We start from the raw sequence: 21,355 nt of genomic DNA, 5'->3' as shown, positions 1-21,355 counted from the left end.
GCTGCTGCTTTCAGTAGTATGGCAATAAATGTCATGTAAAATAGCATTCAAACTCACATTGTTAGCATTTAGCACTGAATAAAGCACATGAGATGTATCATTGTCAGTTTTCTGTTGTTCAGCTGCAAGAAATAGAAGCCGTTTCTAATATAATATCAATTCGAGGTGTCGTTTAGGACAAAAACTCCTTTTAATATGGAGAATATTTCTTTTATAGCGTGCTGTTGCTTTTATTTAGAACACGGTTTAAATCAGCCTTTAAGCTCGATAGTCAGACTTGATCACTCCAGTTGGTCATCAATCTGGCAACCTGTGCTTGCTTTTGTCTTGATCCAGGAAGGCAATACCTAGTTCAACCACTGGGTGTCAATCTTACAACTACAACTTAAAGACTTACACGTCAATATTTCAGCAAATTAAAGACTTGTTAAGACCTAAAATTTTGTTCTTGAAATGTAAGACTTTTTAAGACCCCACAGACACAAAGTTGAGCTGAAGAGTTTTGAAGTCTGCTGTCTTTGTTTTGCAGGTCACACACAGGTGAGCGGCCGTATAAATGCCTGCAGTGCAGTAAAGGCTTTGCTTCATCTGGCGTGCTGAAAGCTCATATCCGCACACACTCTGGCCTCAAAGCCTTCAAGTGTTTAATATGTGACACCACCTTCACCACCAGCGGGAGTCTGCGACGCCACATGACTACACACAGCGACATGCGGCCCTACATGTGTCCCTACTGCCAGAAAACCTTCAAGTCCTCCCCCAACTGCAGAAAGCACATGAAAACACACAGGTGACTTGGATCATGTATATTACAGAGACTAAAACTTTAATTCTTCCATCATTTACTCATCATTCACTGAGGAAAACGAAGATGCTGGAAAGCAGCAGCCATTGACTTCCATAGTATTTTTTGTTCCTACTATGGCTGTCAATGGCTGCTGGTTTCCAAAATGCTTCAGAATATCTTCAGAAGAAAGAAATTTTAAAAGGTTTATAACCAGTGTGAGTAAATGATGAGGACATTTAAATTTTGGGAGGAACTATCCCTTTAATGAACCAGAAAACACTTGAAATAAGTTCAATATGGGTGGTTGCTCAAATGTTTTGATTGTTATTGGATCGCTTTGTTATGTTTGTGAAAGAATTTGAAATTGAACACTTTTTATACAGCACAACCTTCCCAGCAGGCACTGGACATCACACAGACATAAAAAGTTGACTTTGAACGTTAGACTAACTTTGCATTTTGGTTGTATATGAAAATCAGGTTGACATCAAAACCCAACATCAGTTTGAGGTCAGACTCCAACGTCAAGATTATGACATTAAATTTTACTTAGTTTACACAACGCAACAAAAAAAATCAACCAAAGATCAACGGCTAATGATGTTAGACTTGTCACGACTGTATGGACGTCACGTTATGACATTAAAGTAGAATTTTAGGTAGGTGATTACCAAGCGGCAACCTCATGCTTTCCCTCGTGAAGCAAAAACGGAAGTAACTGAATCTGCAATTCATAGAAAATCCGCTAGTCCTGGCTCAATAATAGAGCAGATTTCTATTGACCCCACTGTTAAAATGGCCAACTTTACAGCAGAAAAAAAGGTTTTTACAGCCTGGTAGAAAGAACGATTTTGGTTCATACAGCTAATATTACCCTTCATGACAACTGTGAGCAGGTTTTTTAGAACGTATCCGTTTCGTTTACATTAGCTTATATTAAATCTGCATAATTAAGGGCGTGGCCACTTGAGTGACAGCTAGGTCTCGCTGGTCGCCGTTACTTCACCGTTATTAGCTGCTGAACTCGGCATATTCATTGTATTTTTGTTTTGTTTTATGTGGCTTTACACAGTCAGTTGCTTTTTGGAATTATTTCTTACAATTATCAGATCATATGGGATGCTGTGTGCACTTAATTGTGCACATTATTTATTATTTATATATTATTTATTATATATATATATATATATATATATATATATATATATATATATATATATATATATATATATATATATATATATATATATATATATATATATATATATATATATATATATATATATATAATTTATTATTTTTCTTTAGAACTGTAATGCACTCCAGAATCTGACAGATTGATTAGCTGTAGGCTCTAGAACAGTCATCTGAAGCGTTGTCATGCAGTGTTATGCCTGGATTTCATAAATAGCCATGCATTTACTAACACATACTATATTTGAAGTGTTTGAAAGTAATTCGCGATTTCCTTCTGTAGAAAAACGTCATAAGAACAATGCTTAGTGGCTCAATGTATTACAACAGTGTTTTTAACAGACTAAACGCTTTATTGATATAGTATATAACCAAGCACATGTGGTCAGAACGCAAACAAGTCGTAGGTAATGAAGTATTAAGCATTTCTCCCAAAGAAAAGTCCGTCTAAACAAAAGGCTAGCAGGCGTCTGTAGCTCTGCTCAAGCTCTTTGCCCTTGTTTGGTATCCCCCGTTCAGTGCAGTGACACGCGAACAAAATGGCGACGATCGGCCAAGCCTACTTGTAGCTTCTTTTGCGTTCTTCAGAATCCTATGGATGACTTCACGGATACTACGTCCATATCTTTTACAGTCTATGGTAATTACAGAACATAAAACCAACCAAAGATAAACGTCTACTGGTGTTAGACTCTGATGTTGTATGGATGTCATATTATGGCATTAAAATGATGTTGGATATTAGCCAACCAAATCAACCAAAAACCAACGCCAGCTTACGTCGATATTGGACAGCAAATTGAAGTAAAATTTTGGTCACCTGATTTCGCAACCATTCATTCATTCATTCATTTTCTTTTCGGCTTAGTCCCTTTATTAATCAGGGCTCGCCACAGCGGAATGAACTTATCCAGCATATGGTTTACGCAACGGATGCCCTTCCAACTACAACTAACCACTATACACTCTTACATTCACACACATACACTACGGCCAATTTAGCTTATTCAATTCACTTATACCACATGTCTTTGGACTGTGGGGGAAACCGGAGCACCCGTCAACACAGGAAGAACATGCAAACTCCACACAGAAATGCCAACTGACCCAGCCGGGGCTCGAACCAGTGACCTTCTTAATGTGAGGCGATCGTGCTACCCACTGCCCCACCGTGCTGCCTATGTCGCAACCAAAATCGCGTTAAACTTTTCATGATTATTAATACTTTTAAGCCATTTTCTCTGTTTATAACGTGTTCTTCGAATACTGGCTAAAAGATGGCCAGCGTTGACGTTTGCATATCTTTTTCTTTTAGTGACCCTACAGCTTTAATGCAATATTGTTAGAATCTCTAAATCGAAATAACCTGAAGATTTTTTAAAGTCTAATCCGAGCATCACTTTTGGCCACTACTCTTTATTATACTGATATTGATATATGATATCTATACAGAGATGTGAAGTAATGAAGTACAAATAGTAGTAGATTTTTCTGGTATGAGTACTTTACTCCACTATTTATTTTTCTGACAACTTTTTATTTTTACACCTTACATTTTTACACAAATATCTGTACTTTCTACTTCTTACATGTTTAAATCAGCCTCGTCACTTTAGTTTTAATGTGTTTTGAACGATATTATTTCTTTAATTGCACAATTTGTATGCCTTTTTTTTTTTTTTTTTTTACAAATTTTTCTATCTTTAAATTTTCACAGTATTTCCAATAATATTGGTTTTCTTCTAAAAAAAACAAACATATTATTATTATTCAGTACATTTTATATTTCCTTTAGTTTGGCTGGAATAAAAACAACTTGAAAAATGTCAATATTGTTAGCCCCCTTAAGAAATTATAATTTTTTTGATTGGCCAGAGAACAAACCGATCTTGTCCAATGACTTTCCTAATAAATCTAACTTGCCTAGTTAACCTAGTTACACATTTAAATTGCATTTAAACCTGAATATTAGTATCTTACAAAATTATAACTAGTAAAATGTACTGTGTTCATGGCAGTTTTTAGTTTAACCTCCTAGGGTTTGAGTGTCCATATACGTGGACAGCACATTTTAGCTCTTAAGTGGCTATTTAAAATACTTTGAATGTTTTATATTTTGTTACAGACATACAGTGTCATCCTGCAACTGTTTTGCAGCAAATGAAATGTCCCAAACACTATTTTTAACTGTCTAAAATGGGGGAAAAAAATCTGTTTTTACTCTCTGATAGTCAAAGCAAGTTAAAAAAAAAAATCTATGTTAAATATGCATAAAAAAATTCAGGAAAAATAGTATTATGTAAATTCGTACCACGAGTCCACATATATGGACATAATTTTTCTCTAAAAGTACATCATATCAAAAGATGATACTTAGGTTTTATTCTAATTAGGTTTTAATAAGCCCAAATATCAAAGAGAAATAAAAAATGCATGTAAAAAAACACCTTGGGCCTTAAAAGTTTATGTTTATTAAAACCATTGTTTATCATTTTTAATATTGTTAATATTTTTTGTTTGTTTTGTTTTTCACTCTATTAAACAGCCTTTGGGAAATATTTAAAGGAGAATTCGAAATTCACAAGAAGAGTAATAATGTTGCCTTCAACTGTAGTTGCAGCTGTATAAACAACATCTATTTCATCACAGGTTGTCTGTATGTAGAGATATTTAAAGCGATTGTGTGACTTGTCTGTGTTTGTTGCCAGGTATGAGCTGGCTCAACAGCTGCAACAGCAGCAGGGCTCCACTGACATGCAGTCGACTGCAGTTGTGGACGGCACTGAGACCCAGAGCATGCTTGAGGTGGTGGCAGACGTGCAGCAGGTGACACTGGGGGAAGATCCACTGCAGGAAACAGGTGACTGTGACATCTCCTCCTTTCTTTAACATTCATATAGTCTATTGCTGCGTCCCAATTGGCCTACATATATTACGCCCTAAAAGTATGTACTTTTAAGTGTGTAACAGAAGAGTATGCAAGCATTGGGACTTACTACTTCCTTGTTAGCAGATTGTTAGGTTTCCTAGTTACATCCCCTGTCAGTCCCCTGTAATTACCTACTTTATTGGAGAAGCAGCAGCAGGGTAATCTGCCATTCTTGAGTCTTTCATGCAGAGAAATCTCCTCAGGTCTTCGGATAATTATGCATTCAAATGTTAATGTTCAAGCAGATTAGATTAGATTAGATTAGATTAGATTCAACTTTATTGTCATTGCAGTGCCTTGCGCTCAGCAACAGAGCAGCTTCCATACCAGACTGTGACGTCGACTGGCTTGGTAAGAACTAGACGTTCTTGCTTTGAGGCAACAGTGCTAACCACTGGGCCGCCGTGCTGCCCATCTAGGAAAGGAGGAGGTGTAGGGGGAAAGGGAGGATTCTTCAAAACGTAGATGGCTGTGATATAAAACTTAGGGTAATTAATGTGGCTTAGGAACCGTCTGATTGGTGAATCATAGATTGGATGATGCGGGACCAGCCGCAAGCAATCATTAGCATGTGATCCTCTCAATATTAGTTTATAAATAATCTTCACTTTGGACGGATAATATGCGAATTGGGACACAGCAAATAACTGAAATGTGACGTAAGACTGTGATACTGGAGACACAAAGTAGGCATGAGAGACAACACCTTAAAAGAACCTTTTGTACAAAAAATCTAATATTATGAAATGGAGATAAACAACACAAAAACCAACAGTAGCTATGGTTCCATCCAAAGATGCGAATTAAATTTGTGCGCAAAACTGGAATGTTGCATAAAAGATTTGCAAATTAATCACCGTTTCCATCCAACGAGTCAAAGAGAACAAAATAGTCACTTCCTGATAAACTGGTGCCGAATACTAAAAATGAAAATGGAATTTACTGGGTAGGAGAAGCTGCGTGAGTCTATTCCTTATTTAATAAATTACTTGTGCCTCAAAAGACAATGCTGGAGGTAATTAATAATATAATAATAATGATACTGAAATGGTTAAGATATTTCAGAACGGCCAAAACAACATTCATTTTCCTTCAGCTTAGTCCCTTTGTTCATCTGGGGTTGCCACGGTGGAATGAACCACCGACTTATCCAGCATATGTTTTACACAGCGGATGCCCTTCCAGCTGCAATCCAGTACTGTGAAACATTCATACACACTCATACACTATTTAGTTTATCCAATTCACCCATACCACATGACTTTGGACTGTGGGGAAAACCAGAGCACCCGGAGGAAACCCACGCCAACACGGGGAGAACATGCAAACTCCACACACAAATGATAACTAGCTCAGCCGGCACTCAAACCAGCGACCTTCTTGTTGTGAGGCGACCCGTGCCACCCACTTAATGGTGTGTACATTTTGATTTTTGTGTGAACTATCCCTTTAAGCATTATTGACAAATAAACAGTCAGTAATAAAATAAAAAAAAAACAGAAAAATCGGTCAGTTCGTGCATTTGCTGAATTTGTTTGCGCTTATTTATTGTCACTTGATTTATGCAATAAATATGAAAATTAATGTATTATTATATGATTAAAATCACTTCTTGACATAATAAGCCTTTCAGTAATAATGTTTGCCTATTCTCATACTGTATAAATAAAAGTGATTCTCATAATAATAATAATAATAACAACACATTTTCTCTTATTAATAAGATTTTTTAAACATTCACATATAAATATATAAACAAATAAAGCAGGTAATAGCACACAATAAATATATAAAATGATCAAAATCATGTACATATTCAGGGTTGTTGGCTAATAGTAATAGCCTTTGGACTACACCATAAACTCGCCTCAGTAAAGATTTATACCTGCGGGGGAAATTATGCATAAGCGTTTGGTTCAATATTTGTGCTAAATCTAATTGTATCAGCAGACATTTAATGAAATGAGTGAGTTTGAGAAAGAAACCTAGCCTGTTTGTTCCTAAGGATCTTCCTGTTTGACTGTGAGTGTTTCTTAAATCTTCAGGTCTTCACTCTCCTCTTTAATAAACGCCATCTTTATAATAATGTGGAGATCAGCAGGAGTTTTCCTCTGTGTTTGGACACTTTGTCCTGGTTAAAATGAGAACAATGAACAGAAATAAAAGAAATCCACACTCAATATGTGGCTGCATCTCAAACAGCTCTCTAGTTCACTGCTCAGTGCACTGCTGAGGGAGTCAGACTAAGGGAGAGATAATGGTCATGAAACCCCAAACGTTTTTAGACAAGAAAAGGGAGAGTTTAGCCAAAAACAAAAGTTATTTTATTGTTTACTTGCCAGAAGCAACAAACAAGCGGAAAGAAACACCAGACAAAACCTAACCCATTATTTGTGTTATTTATATATAAAGTATTTGTATAGACCTTTTAACACCATTACTAGCAGGACGTTGTAAATTAGACAGGAAAGTGCTTTAATGGAGAAACTGGGGAATGAGATTGGCAGTTTGGATAAATTTGGTTCATTTCTTTGCTGCTTTATATCAATGATAAAATCCTTTAATCCACAGAATCCTTTGTGAGTGCCCAGCATGCGCTACCTCAGTTTGAAGCACCAGCTCTGCCTCAGTCCACTTTTGAACAGCCCACTATGACACAAGGTAACTAACACACATACACAATTTCATTCATTCATTTGCTTTTCGGCTTAGTCCCTTCATTAATCTGGGGTCGCCACAGCAGAATGAACCACCAACTTATCCAGCATATGTTTTACGCAGCGGATGCCCTTCCAGCTGCAACCCATCTCTGGGAAACACCCATACACTCTCATTCACACACATACACTACGGACAATTTAGCCTACCCAGTTTACCTGTACCGCATGTCTTTGGACTGTTGGGGAACCGGGGCACCCAGAGGAAACCCACGCGAAAGCGGGGAGAACATGCAGAGTTCGTATGGGTGCTGGATTTTTAATATAGTGCTTGAGTTTTAATATAGTGTTTTCAAGGTTAGAAAAGTGCATGGATTTTGGACAAAGTGCTTGAACCTGCTTGAATTTGAAATTGTGACCGTTTTGGTTGCATTTGCGCCTGTATTTTTATTTATGCGAGCTCAAAATATATTTGGGAGTGCATAAAATTGTTGCCGTGCGACCAGTTTTCATTGCAAAATGTGCACTGCATGCACATATTTATGAGACATTCAGGCTGGATGCATATTTGCACAAAAATGCCAAACGCAACGCTCAGAAATAGTTTAAAACTGTTGACATGTTAACTTGCTGCAGTAAACAAAGCCCACAATGCCTGCCCCGCCTTAAGGCTCTTCTGATTGGCCCACTGCTCTTGAACGCGAATGGATTGGTTAATATCAGTTGCCAATCACTCAGTCAATGCATTCCTTCAAATTAATAGGGAGCTACAGCCGCAAAAAATGTAAAGGTCTGGATTCGAGAGAATGAAAATAACACTGACAGATTTTGTTTTAGAAACCGCCTAAAGTTACAAATAGTGGCACATCTGATTTTTTGGGGGTTTATCTCAATAAATCTATGCTCCAAAGTATTCAACAATTTAAGTTGAAATGCCATATTGTGTTTTTTAAAATAGCAGAAGGGATTATCATATAAAAAAGTACATAAAGCATATTTAAATGTAATTTACCGTGGTTGTAAGGTGCTAGAAAAGCATACAAATGCACATTGAAAGTGCTTAAAAAATCCTGGAATTTGAAGTTGAAATAGGTGTAAGAATCCTGAACATGCAAACTCCACACAGAAATGCCAACTGACTCAGCCGGGGCTCGAACCAGCGACCTTCTTGCTGTGAAGGCGACAGCACTACCTACTGCGTCACCGCGTCACCCACATACACAATTTTCCCAATGTAAATACAATCATAGACATGTATCTCAGGGGCTGCTAGTGCTATCCTAACATGTTATTTACCTAACATGTAACATCCTGTTTGGCGTTTTATTGCTTTTTCATTCATGAAATAAATACTGATCACCAAGCTTGTAAAGTAACGGGCTCATTTTGAGTTTTTGCTACAAAATAGGAGCATTTAAAATCTTGCTGTGGTATTACAAAAAAAAAACTGAATTTGGCAGGCTTCCTCCTCTCATCTAATCACCTAAATAGCTACTTCCTCTGGCACCACTGTTGACGCTTGTGTATGAAACACGGGTTGTTTGTATGTTGACAACCTTTTACTATTAGTTTCTACCCCAGACAGTTCCGTTCGACTTTTTTTTTTTTTTAAATCTGCTTCCTAAATTGAATTTCTATAAGAGCTGATGCCCATTGCTGTGTTTTATATTGTTTAATTGATTAAAATGTTAAGAGTTCTTGTAATAATAACCTTCCAGTAACACTCCAGGGTTTTTCTAAAGAGTATTTCAGTGACTACGTTTACATGAACATCAGTAATCAAATTATTTGCCTTAATCTGAATAAGACTATAACATGAATACCACGCTATTCACATTTCCTCTGGAGTTTCATGTAATTTCAGATATTTATCTGCAGTTTGGCACTTTCACTTTCATTCAGGAACATTTCATTCATGCCCCCCGTGACAAACGGAGGTATTGGATGCGCGTATGAAGTAAGGACTGGTGGAAGAGTGTAGTTTTAATGATACCGCACGCCCAGTGGAAAGACAAAACTCAGCATTTTGTCCTTCACCGAGTACATTTACATGGACACCAATAATCCAATTTCATTATGATTAAGACCATACGCTGATTCAGTGTCTACCATGTAAACAGCGAGTACGTTTATATGGACACCAATAATTCGATTTTAATACGATTAAGACAATACTCTGATTAAGAGTCTACCATGTAAACAGCGATTTTTTTATTAATTTAAATTGATTAAGGTCATAATCGAATTAAGACATGTGGAGTATTCCGATTTTAGTCACATTATTGAAGTGCAGTACAGACATGCAAACACCTTAATCAAACTGTTACTGTCATGGAGGACCTTTTGCCGCATTTTGCGACAGGATAGTCCACACACACGGCTGTCTGACACTATTATCTGCACCTACCAACACCTGCATTGCGAAATGCAGAGTTTTTTTTTCTCCCATTCAGCGTGCAGTATCAAATTTCATTATAACAACACTCTTCCAGCAGTTCATAGTCGCATCCAATATCTCATTTGTCACAGGGGCATGCATGAAATGTTCCTGAATGAAAGTGAAAGTGCCAAACTGCAATTAAAGTCGACAAATTAAAAATGAAACACCCGAAATCACATAAAACTCCGGAGAAAACGTAGATAGCGCGTTGACGCAATGACGTTAATCGAATTGTGTGTTATAACATGTAAAACGGGATCATGAAAGGAACTCAAAAAGCAACTCATGTAAACACCTTAATTTTATTATTGTTTTAATTTGATTAAGTCAAATAATTTGATTACTGAAGTCCATGTAAACGTAGTCAGTGATTTTTGATTAATTAAATCCGATTAAGATCATAATCGAACTAAACAGAAATGGAATTAAGACATTTGGAGTATGGCGATTTTAGTGGCATTATTGAAGTGTAGGACAGACATGTAAACACCGCAATCAAACTATTGCTGTCGTGTACTTTTTGCTGCATTTTGTGACAATATATTCCATACACACATGGCGGTTTGATACAGTTCTCTGCACCTATCGAGTCAGCAAAGGACCACAGACACACACACTGCGAAATGCTGAGATTTTTTCCCATACGGTATCAAACTCCATTAAAGCAACACTCTTCCAGCAGCTCAAACTCGCATCCAATATCTTGTTTGTCAAGGGGGACATGCATGAATGAAAGATAAAGTGCCAAACTGCAGTTAAAGTAAATTTTTTTTAAATGAAACACAAAATTACAGGAAACTCCAGATGAAATGTGGATAGTGTGATGGCGCAATGGCATGTAAAATGTATATATGCGGTATACAGTATGTAATGTATATATGCAGATGTTTGAGTGGACTCTTATAAATATGTGCAGGTATAAATTATTCATGGAGGTATGTGATTAAGTATCTGTACGGTTGTTGGTGTACATTTGCATATGCACTCACCGGCCACTTTATTAGGTACAACCTACTAGTACCAGCTTGGACCCCCTTTTGTCTTCAGAGCTACCTTATTCTTTTGTAACATAGATTCAACAAGGTACTGGAAATAGTCCTCAGAGATTTTGCTCCATATTGACATGATAGCATCACGGAGTTGCTGCAGATTTTTCGGCTGCACATCCATGATGTGGTGGAACGGGAGATTCCAAAGGTGCTCCATTGGATTGAGATCTGATAACTGTGGAGGCCATTTGAGTACAGTGAACTCAATGTCATGTTCAAGAAACCATTATCCTGCTGGAAGTAGACATCAGAAGATGGGTACACTGTGATCATAAAGGGATGGACATGGTCAGCAACAATACTCAGGTAGTCTGTGGCGTTGACACAATGCTCAATTGGTACTAATGGGTCCAAAGTGTACCAAGAAAATATCTCCCACACCTGAACTGTTGATACAAGACAGGATGGATCCATGCTTTTGTGTTGTTGACACCAAATTCTGACCCTACCATCTGAACTTCGCAGCAGAAATCGAGACTCATCAGACCAGAGAATGTTTTTCCAATCTTCTATTGTCCAGTTTTGGTGAGTCTGTGTGAATTGTAGCCTCAGTTTCCTGTTCTTAGCTGACAGAAGTGGCACCGGGTGTGGTCTTCTGCTGCGGTAGCCCATCCGCCTCAAGGTTCAACGTGTTGTGTGTTCAGAGATGCTCTTCTGCATACCTCGGTTGTAAGGAGTGGTTATTTGAGTTACTGTTGCCTTTCTATCAGCTCGAACCAGTCTACCCATTCTCCTCTGACCTCTGGCATCAACAAGGCATTTGCGCCCACAGAACTGCCGCTCACTGGATATTTTCTTTTTTCGGACCATTCTCTGTAAACCCTAGAGATGGTTGTGCGTGAAAATCCCAGTAGATCAGCAGTTTCTGAAATACTCAGACCAGCCCGTCTGGCACCAACAACCATGCCACGTTCAAAGTCACTTAAATCACCTTTCTACCTCATTCTGATGCTCAGTTTGAACTGCAGCAGATCGTCTTGACCATGTCTACACTCCTAAATGCATTGAGTTGCTGCCATGGGATTGACTGATTAGAAATGTGCGTTAACGAGCAGTTGGACAGGTGTACCTAATAAAATGGCCAGTGAGTGTATGTATTTATATTTTACTTGTGTTTATTTATTATTATTTGCTGGCATGGGGTGGGGGTTTGTTCTTCAAAATGTGAAAAACTTTAAATAAATTTAAAAAATGTCTGTGTCTTTCGTAGGTTTCACTATATCTGAAGGATTCGCCCAGCAGGCACATTTCTCTACAGTACAGCAGCTTCAGGACTCAAGCACACTGGAGTCACAAGACTTGACCGCCAGCTACCATCCTCCCAACCTTCTGCATGTAACACACACCGAGGTACAAACACGTCACTCCTAAATCTTTAAACATGCACTAAACACTAATGCTTCTCAACAACCTCAACTTGCTTCTCAAGTGACCTTTTATGAAGGTCTTCCTTATTTGACTCAACCATTTAAGGTTTTAAAATGAAAATAAGGATACTGAAAAGGATGTTTGTGTTATAAGTTTTTAGTTTTATTAGTTTCAACTGTTGGTTGTTATCTGGAAATAACATACCTTGAAATGTTGTGATTGACTAATCAGAATTGAGGATTTCTCTCACACCTATGTGCTTAAATAAGATGTCAAATAATTCTTCTGTTGTTTCAAATGTAAAAAATATGCATGGACCTTTCTCCTCTACCTTTGACAGTGTGGCAAAATTAATTCCTATGTAAAACATTTGCATATGCGTTTGTCTGTCTTTGTGTGTAGACGAGTGGTTTATTACAAGAAGCTAGTCAAGGAGAACTGCAGCTTTCTATCCAGACACAAAGCTTCCAGGATGAGGATGAGCTCAGCAAGAGAGTCTATCAGTAAGTTCACATGCTTAAAACACAGAGAGCAGGGAAATCATTTTGATTACAATTATTGTTATCATAAGATTAAGACTTGTTTTATTACTCGGTGAATCTTATTTTTTTTGAAGAATGAACAACTGATTTGGTTAGAAAGAGGTAGCACAAATGCCGATTTAAATATTCTGATTATACATGTCAAAGTATTAATTCCCATTCAAATTGCTATAGATATTTATAGATGTTTGAATTATGATCAAGCAGTCTTTTAATGAGTAATAGTGCATCTTTACAACCATTGTAAATAAATGTAAAAGACTTAATTAACCTAAATTAAATCTGCTAATCATATAAAGCATCCATGTCTTTTCAGAAGAGTTGGGATTAAAGATAAGAATGGGACATTTTTTGGAAGAGAAACAACAGATTTCATCTTTTTGTGGAGTAATAACTTGGCAAATCTTGTTCATATTGACTCATGTAAGCATAAAAATACCATAACCATGTTTGCAGATATTAAAGAAACATGCTAAGTGAACATGTTTCCACTCTGTGATAGTCCATCTCAGATGCCTCCGAGGCCACTGTAAACATAGGGCTTCCTTTTGGCACAGTACAGTTTTAACTGCCATTTGTGGATGTACGTATTGTGGTACTTGATAAAGGTTTGCCAAAATACTCCTGAGCCCATGTGGTAATATCGCTTATAGATGAATGACGATTCTTGATGCAGGGCTACCTGTAACTCCACCCACCCCCAGTTTACCCAATTATATTTCAGCACCCCTGGTTGCTGTCAGTGTTTTTGTGGATGCGGCTAGAGGACAGCAGGAGTCTTCGAAATGAGACACAGATTCAGAATTATAATAGTCTAGATGAGGTGGTTTTTAATTAGCAAACAGTACAAATATTTCAAACGTAAACATTAGCAGAGCAGTTTACATTTTAAGGCTCGATCTTTAGGCACGTCTTCAGACTCCTGTTTGTGCCGTCAATCTGTCAACCTGTACGTAGTCGTCGTCATTTAAAATTTGGACTGCAATACCTAGTTTAACCACAAGTCATGTTTGTTTGCTAACTGCATTATCCTGTCACACTATATGCATTGGGTTCAATTCGAGCAGTAATACTGTACGTATTTTGTTTCTCAGGTGCAGTTTGTGTGATAAGGGTTTCAAAAAGTCCAGTCATTTAAAGCAGCATGTCCGCTCTCACACCGGAGAGAAACCGTATCGCTGTAACATCTGTGGGAGGAGCTTTGTGTCCTCTGGGGTGCTCAAATCACACCTGAACACACACACAGGTAAACCTGCACTGGAAAGTTTAATCCTATTATTAATTTCCGATACATTCAAAAACCCTAGTCATATAATTTCTCCTCTCATCTTTTTTTTTTTCTTCCTGCTCTCTCAGGGGTGAAGGCTTATAAATGTAATGTTTGTGAGACCTGTTTCACCACTAACGGTAGTCTGAACCGGCACATGATCATCCATTTGAACACAAAACCCTTCAAATGTATGGTGTGTGATGAGAGCTTCCGCACCGTCATGCTGCGCAGGAAACACATAAGACTCCTGCACGCCGTAGAACCCAAGGTACTGACATAATCTCATATCGCAATATAAGTCATCTCATATTTTGATAACTATATATATATATATATATATATATATATATATATATATATATATATATATATATATATATATATATATATATATATATATATCACAATATAGTATCCTTTCTGTAAGTTCAATCAATTTATAGTTCATATACAGTTGAAGTCACAATTATTACACCCCCTGTATATTTTTTTATAACTGATTTCTTTTGTCTTTGCCATGATGTGATGACAGCACATAAAATTTGACTAAGAGGTTAATTAAAGTAATAATAATAAGTAATAATAATAGTTATAATAAAGGTCAGTAATATTGACCTTAAAATGGTTTTAAAAACAATAAAATGTTTTTATTCTAGCCAAAATAAAACAAATGAGACTTTCTCCAGAAGAAAAAATATTAAAGGAAATACTGTGAAAAATGTCTTGCTTTGTTAAACATCATTTGGCAAATATTTGAAAATGAAAACATATTTCACAGGTGTGCTAATAATTGTGACTTCAACTGTATGTTGACCACATGTAAAGGAGTGTTGTTTGAATTTTAAAGTATATACTCAGAAATGTACCCATTCAAATGTGATCATCTTTTGGGCAAATGTAATCAGGGTAAATGTCTGAAACTGTAGAAATCTAAAATCAGTATTAATAAAAAAATAAAACACTTTTCAAAGGCTAATGATGATACAGGTCCGACATAAAAATAATAAAAATCAAAAAACATTGTACTTTGAAGATTGCAATTTTCCAAACATAGAAATAAAACATAATGAAGTCACAAAACATTGTACTTTCAAGATTGCAACTTTCAAGTTTTGCAACGAGATTGAAACTTTCTCGCGATGCTGTGATTTATATTTCTGTCTGCATCCCCATAATGGTGTATAATATTGCACACATATAAATTATGAAATAGTATTACTGTAAACAATGTATTTTGTGACTCCACAAAATAAACGATAGAGCAAAGTATAAAATGACTTTTTATTTTGGTCCATACGATATATAGTCATATTGCACAGCTTTATCTTCGTCAACTACCATCCATTTCCGCTGTATGTTACTGAAGCATTCATTCATTGATTTTCTTTTCGGCTTAGTCCCTTTATTAATCCGGGGTCGCCACAGCGGAATGAACCGCCAAATTATCCAGCACATGTTTTACCCAGCGGATGCCCTTCCAGCTGCAACCCATCATGAAACATCCATACACACTCATTCACACTCATACACTACGGACAATTTAGCCTTCCCAATTCACCTGTACCGCATGCCTTTGGACTGTGGGGGAAACCGGAGCACCCAGAGGAAACCCACGCGAATGAACATGCAAACTCCACACAGAAATGCCAGCTGACCCAGCCAAGAGTCAAACCAGCGACCTTCTTGCTGTAAAGCGACAGCACTACCTACTGTGCCACTGCGTCGGCGTTTCTGAAGCATTCAAGCATTCAAATTCAGCTCATGAGGAAAAATGAAAATACAACTAAACAATATTAATAAATAATAATAATGAATAAATAGTTAATGACACAAATCACAATTTATTGAAATAAAACTAAAGTCAAGGTTATATTAAGACACTTACTTAAGTGTCACTTAAGGAGGTAAATGTGACTAGACCTTGAAATATGTATATATATAAATACAATATTATAAATTGATATATATAAATATTATAAATTTATGTTCCAAAGAAGATTTAAAGGTCTTTGGAAAACACATAAGGTGATAGTGCACCCAAAAATTATAATTATTCACTATTTGCTCACCCTTATGTCAAAATCAGATATTTTGAAGAAAGCTGAAGACCTGTAACCATTCACTTCCATAGTAGAAAAAACAAATACTATGGAAATCAATGGTTTAGCATTTTTTTAAATATCTTTTTTTGTGTTCAACAGAAGAAAGAACCTCAATGGTTTGAATCAAGTGGAGGGTGGCTAAATGATTTTCAGCTTTGGGGAATAGAATAACCTGACATCAAAGCTCTACTGCGCATTACTGATGTTAACATATAATTTCTGTCCACAGTTCTTGAAACCGATGAAGCTGGAGAGGAGGATGATGGGTCAGATCGCTCAGGGCTGAAAAGAAACCGCAACGGTATCATCACGTTAACCGAAGAGCAGACGGCAGAGCTGGCGAAGAGAGACCCAGGGGACGAGGCGTCTCTGTCAGAGAAGGTTCTTGCCCAGACAGCTGCCGAACGAGATCGTATTAGTGAAGTAAAAGATAAATGTGTTGAGCTCAACACTGAGCCCAAGTTTGCAAACCGCTGCCAATACTGCCCAAAGAGTTTCAAGAAACCCAGTGACCTTGTCAGGTAATCGTCATGTTACGTTACTTTATTACAGGGTGTCCGCGAAGGCTTAAAAATTATTAAAAGTTGATGAATCACCTGTACACTCACACATGTGATGCATTGCATGTATACTTTACTAATAAGATAAGTCTTTAATCTTCTTTTGAGTTGAGAGAGTGTGTCTGAGCCTCGGATATTATCAGGAAGACTATTCCAGAGTTTAGGAGCCATAAATGAGAAGGCTCAACCTCCTTTAGTGGACTTTGCTATTTTGGTACTACCAGAAGCCCTGAGTTTTGAGATCTTAAAGAGTGGGTTGGATTGTAGCAAGATTGTAGCAAGACAGAAGGTTGGTTAGATGAACAGGAGCTAGATTTTTTAAAGCTTTATAGGTAAGAAGCAATATTTTATAATCAATATGAAACTTAACAGGCAGCCAGTGTTAGAGAGTTAAGGAGGATAAAATTGGGGAAATATGGTCATATTTTCTTGACCTGGTCAGAACTCTAGAAGCTGCATTTTGCACTAACTGATGTTTATTAATAGAGGATGCTGTGCAACTAGTGAACAGAGCATTACAGTAATCTAGTCTAGAAGTCATAAAAGCATGAACTAGCTTTTCTGCATCTGAGATAGATAGCATGCTTCGTAGCTTATTGATATTTCTCAGATGAAAAATTAAACTTAAGGCCCTTAAATAGTATTTAAAGTATTCAATGCTGTACTTTACTTAAAGTTTGCCTGAATTTAATCTGAGAATATTAGGGAGCTGTGTAGTTAATGAAATACATAAAATTCTGCTAGATTTGACATCACACTGCTTTGTTTACTGCAGTAACCCAGGCAACACCATTATTCCTGCTGTTGTATAGGCGCCCCCCGCTGGAAGAGAGTAGATTTGCATTTTTATTTAGTATGTATGTTTTAGTTTAGGTGCCGGTTTTATGTAGCACAAAAATAGATTGTTTTTACAATATTATTTTTAATTATTCAATCTATTTAATCTATTAATCTATACCCACATTAATGTTATTTGAGTCTTTGTGTGGATCATGATGCAATTTTTCAGATCAAATACAGCAGATAAAAAAAAATTTTCCCACCCTTTTGAATTATATTGCATTAAAACAATGAGTTATCACAAGCTAATAGGGATGTCGCGATCAGGTTTTTTTGACCTCGAGTCAGAGTCATTTGATTTTGAGTATCTACCGATACCGAAACCCAATCCGATACTTCTATAATACATTAAAAAAAGAATAAAGAAGAGCGAAGAAACAGATCCAGAATGTTCCTTTTTCTATTTAATTCACCTTATTTTAACATTCAACAACTCTATTAACAAACTGAGCACTTCTGTGGGGCAGCTTGAACAATCAAGTAATAAATAACATAAATTCTTCACTTCTGAACTTTAGTGCAACAGTAAATATAAAAATAATCTAATATAAGAACAATTAGCACCTCAACTTAAAACACCCGGCAAGCAGTCCGAAGTTTACACACTGTATCTCACAATTTGCTATGAAAATGTTGTCATCATCAACTTTACAATACCTCCAGAACGCAGACATAATCGCGATTTCCGCTTCAAGCTGCTTCCATGTTCTACTTTGCTGGCATATAACCAATAGCCTCTCTGCAACAAAGTCATGTCCTGCTGCATGCGTTGCTGTTTCTGTGTGAAGTTAAGAAACTAACTCTGTGCCACTGCATAACTCTAGATGTGTTCAAAAATAATGAGAATATATATATTCTTACACAATCTGCAAGGTAAAATGTGTTTACGGTGTTAAAACGTGTAAGTTACAATGTGACAGTGTTACTGGATGAAACCTAAAGTGGCAATAAGGTTTTAAATGTATGGAAAAAGTCTTTAAAAAGGTTCTGTTGAATTTCACCGTCTAATTCCTGTATTAGCTGTTAGTAATTATTTATATGTTTTATTTCAACATTTATTCTTAGAATATTGAAAACTAATGGAGTCTCAATGAAAACTTAAATTGTCATCTTTACTCACCCTTTACTTGTTTCAAACCTTTATGAGCTGTTTTCTTCTGTTGAACACAAAAGAAGAGGTTTTGAAGCAATATCTATTGACTTCCATAGGGTTTCGCTTTGTGTTCAACAAAAAAGGGTTTGGAACCACTTGAGGGAGAGTAAATGAAAATTTTTGGGTGAACTGTCTCTTTAAATCTATTGTGTTTATTGTTACTGCATCATCACCTGCAAGAATGCTAAATCAATCACAAAAGTGACAAATATAGTGTGAGATTCAGGAACAGCCATTTATGAGCAGGATCAATCGTCACACATCCCAGTCAACAATCTGAGAATTAGGAAATCAACTCATGGGAAAGAATTCACCATCACTGGCCTGCTTTAAATGTTTAACTTTAATGTAAGCCGTTTTTCCTTTTTCAGGCATATTCGGATCCATACAGGTGAAAAACCGTACAAGTGCGATGAGTGTGGGAAGTCTTTTACAGTGAAATCCACACTGGACTGTCATGTTAAGACACACTCAGGTGAGTTATATCTTGCAATATAAATGTGTAGATGTGAGTTATATGTATGTGTTAAAGCTTTGACAGATTAAAAGTGTAATAATAATCTTTGTTTAAAATACACTTTTTATTATTAGTGAACTGATGTTCACCTATTAGAAACAGAATCCTTTACTTAGGAGACTTTGGGCTCTATTTTGACAATCCAAGTGCAAAGCGCAGGGCGCAAAAGCATTAAGGGAGTGTCGGAATCCACTTTTGCTAATTTAAGGATGGAAAAATCCGCTTTGCGCTGTGGCGCATGGTCTAAAAGGGTTGAGCTTATTTTCTTAAAGAGTTAAAGGTGTGTTTTGAGAAGAAACCAATCAGAGTCTCATCTCCCATTTCCTTTAAGGGTCAGTTGCGTCACGCCATAGCGCATTTGCTATTTACATTACGGACTTTGTAAGTGGAAAAACTGAGCATTTCACTAGCAAGAAAACAGTTAAACAGATCATCTATAAGTAATAATTATTACATAATAGGACATTCAAAAGTTATTTAATGCATGTTCAATTTTGATATTATTGTTTGATAGTCATTGTCAAGATACTGTAAAGATTTTTTTTTAAATGTACCTGTCTCTTTAAAGTTTTTCAAAGTATTGATTAATAATAATTGCATGGCAACCAATTGGAGTCAACACAGTTTATGTAATTTGCACAGCTTCTCCTGTAACACACCTGCTTCCTGCTTCGCTACTGTTCGGACGTCTTTGCCTACTGCTCCGCTCTCTGCTCACTTGCTTTTATATCTTAAACCCTAATTTAACTTGAGCCTATCAGCACAGTGCTCAAACGACACAGCTTGAAGATCAGCATCGATTCTACAAACTTTCTGGAATATAGCTTTACTAACAAGAGGGGATTTATCGTCTAAACAATCCTCCCGCTACCAGCTATCAGCTGCTCACATTCCTGAGATGGGAAAACACGGCTGTGAAAATGCCTCTGGATCGGATTAATTCAGATTCTCACTGCTGTACAAACTGCCACAAACTTCTACAAAAGATTGCAGTTCTTGAAACAAAGTTACTTGCGATCCAACCAGAACTGCAGCGTCATTGTGGACGCTCACAGCAAATAGCCGGTGAGTCCCATAAATCTATTCCTACCACTATTTCGAGCACTGAAAAACAGATTAAAGCTGTTGAAAATGAGCATTGGCATAAACAAGGTGCGAGACCAAAGGGTACTCGTGGGGTCAGATCATATGCTGCCGCATTAGCGTCCTCTACCCCAAATACAGCTCGGACTCAAATACAGCTTGAGAACAGATATGAAGTACTGAGTAAGATGGGTGAAGAATCCCCAAATGCAGTCAGACAGAGATCGCATGACTCAGCAGCTAACTCTGCATGGAACAGAGGCTCAAGGCCGACTAGACAGCGGCATTCTGCTCCGATCGCACCTGAGATAAGAACACTAGTTGTAGGAGATTCAATAATCAGGAATTTTAGGAGCAAATCTACAATGACATACTGCTTCCCTCATGCAACAGTTTCTGATGTAAACAAAGAACTACAGGAAATTCTGAAGAAGCACAAGACTGCAAAACGGATTATCATCCATGTGGGGAAGAATGATATTCGGAAGGAACAGTCAGAACTGCTCAAGAGAGATTTCTGTGAGCTCTTGGAAACAGTTGAAAGAGTGAAAATTCAGCCGTTCATCAGTGGACCGCTTCCTGCAAGAGGGACAAATATGTTTTCACGGCTTCTTAGTCTAAATGTATGGCTGCAGAAAGCATGTAACAGGAAAGGACTGAATTTTATTGACAACTTCAATCTCTTCTGGAACCAAAGACAACTGTTGACATCAGACGGCCTTCACCCAAACAAACTTGGTGCAAAGGTGCTAAAGGACAATATCTTCTTCTCCCTCCATCATCCATCAGCTGTGTGTGCCACTGACCTCAATCCAAATGGCACATACACACCTAGCATCTGTCCGGATGACCACAGGACCTCAA

The 21,355-nt window shown here is 37.1% G+C and overlaps 1 protein-coding gene across 1 annotated transcript in view; it reads left to right on the top strand.

The window, feature by feature from the left end:
* Positions 1–21,355, top strand: part of LOC130242926 (zinc finger protein 236-like) — a 77,408-nt gene that overhangs the window by 26,872 nt on the left and 29,181 nt on the right. Inside the window, exons 13-21 of the mRNA XM_056474887.1 lie at positions 530–790; positions 4,690–4,841; positions 7,482–7,571; positions 12,267–12,406; positions 12,827–12,927; positions 14,061–14,212; positions 14,323–14,512; positions 16,566–16,859; positions 19,263–19,366. Coding sequence (XP_056330862.1) covers positions 530–790; positions 4,690–4,841; positions 7,482–7,571; positions 12,267–12,406; positions 12,827–12,927; positions 14,061–14,212; positions 14,323–14,512; positions 16,566–16,859; positions 19,263–19,366 — 1,484 coding nt within the window. The remainder of the gene's footprint in view (positions 1–529; positions 791–4,689; positions 4,842–7,481; positions 7,572–12,266; positions 12,407–12,826; positions 12,928–14,060; positions 14,213–14,322; positions 14,513–16,565; positions 16,860–19,262; positions 19,367–21,355) is intronic.

The sequence above is a fragment of the Danio aesculapii genome, chromosome 16 (assembly GCF_903798145.1).
Source record: "Danio aesculapii chromosome 16, fDanAes4.1, whole genome shotgun sequence".
In the NCBI taxonomy this organism is placed as follows: domain Eukaryota; kingdom Metazoa; phylum Chordata; class Actinopteri; order Cypriniformes; family Danionidae; genus Danio; species Danio aesculapii.
Note: the sequence above shows the minus strand (reverse complement) of the source record. Positions and strands in the feature narration are given on the sequence as shown.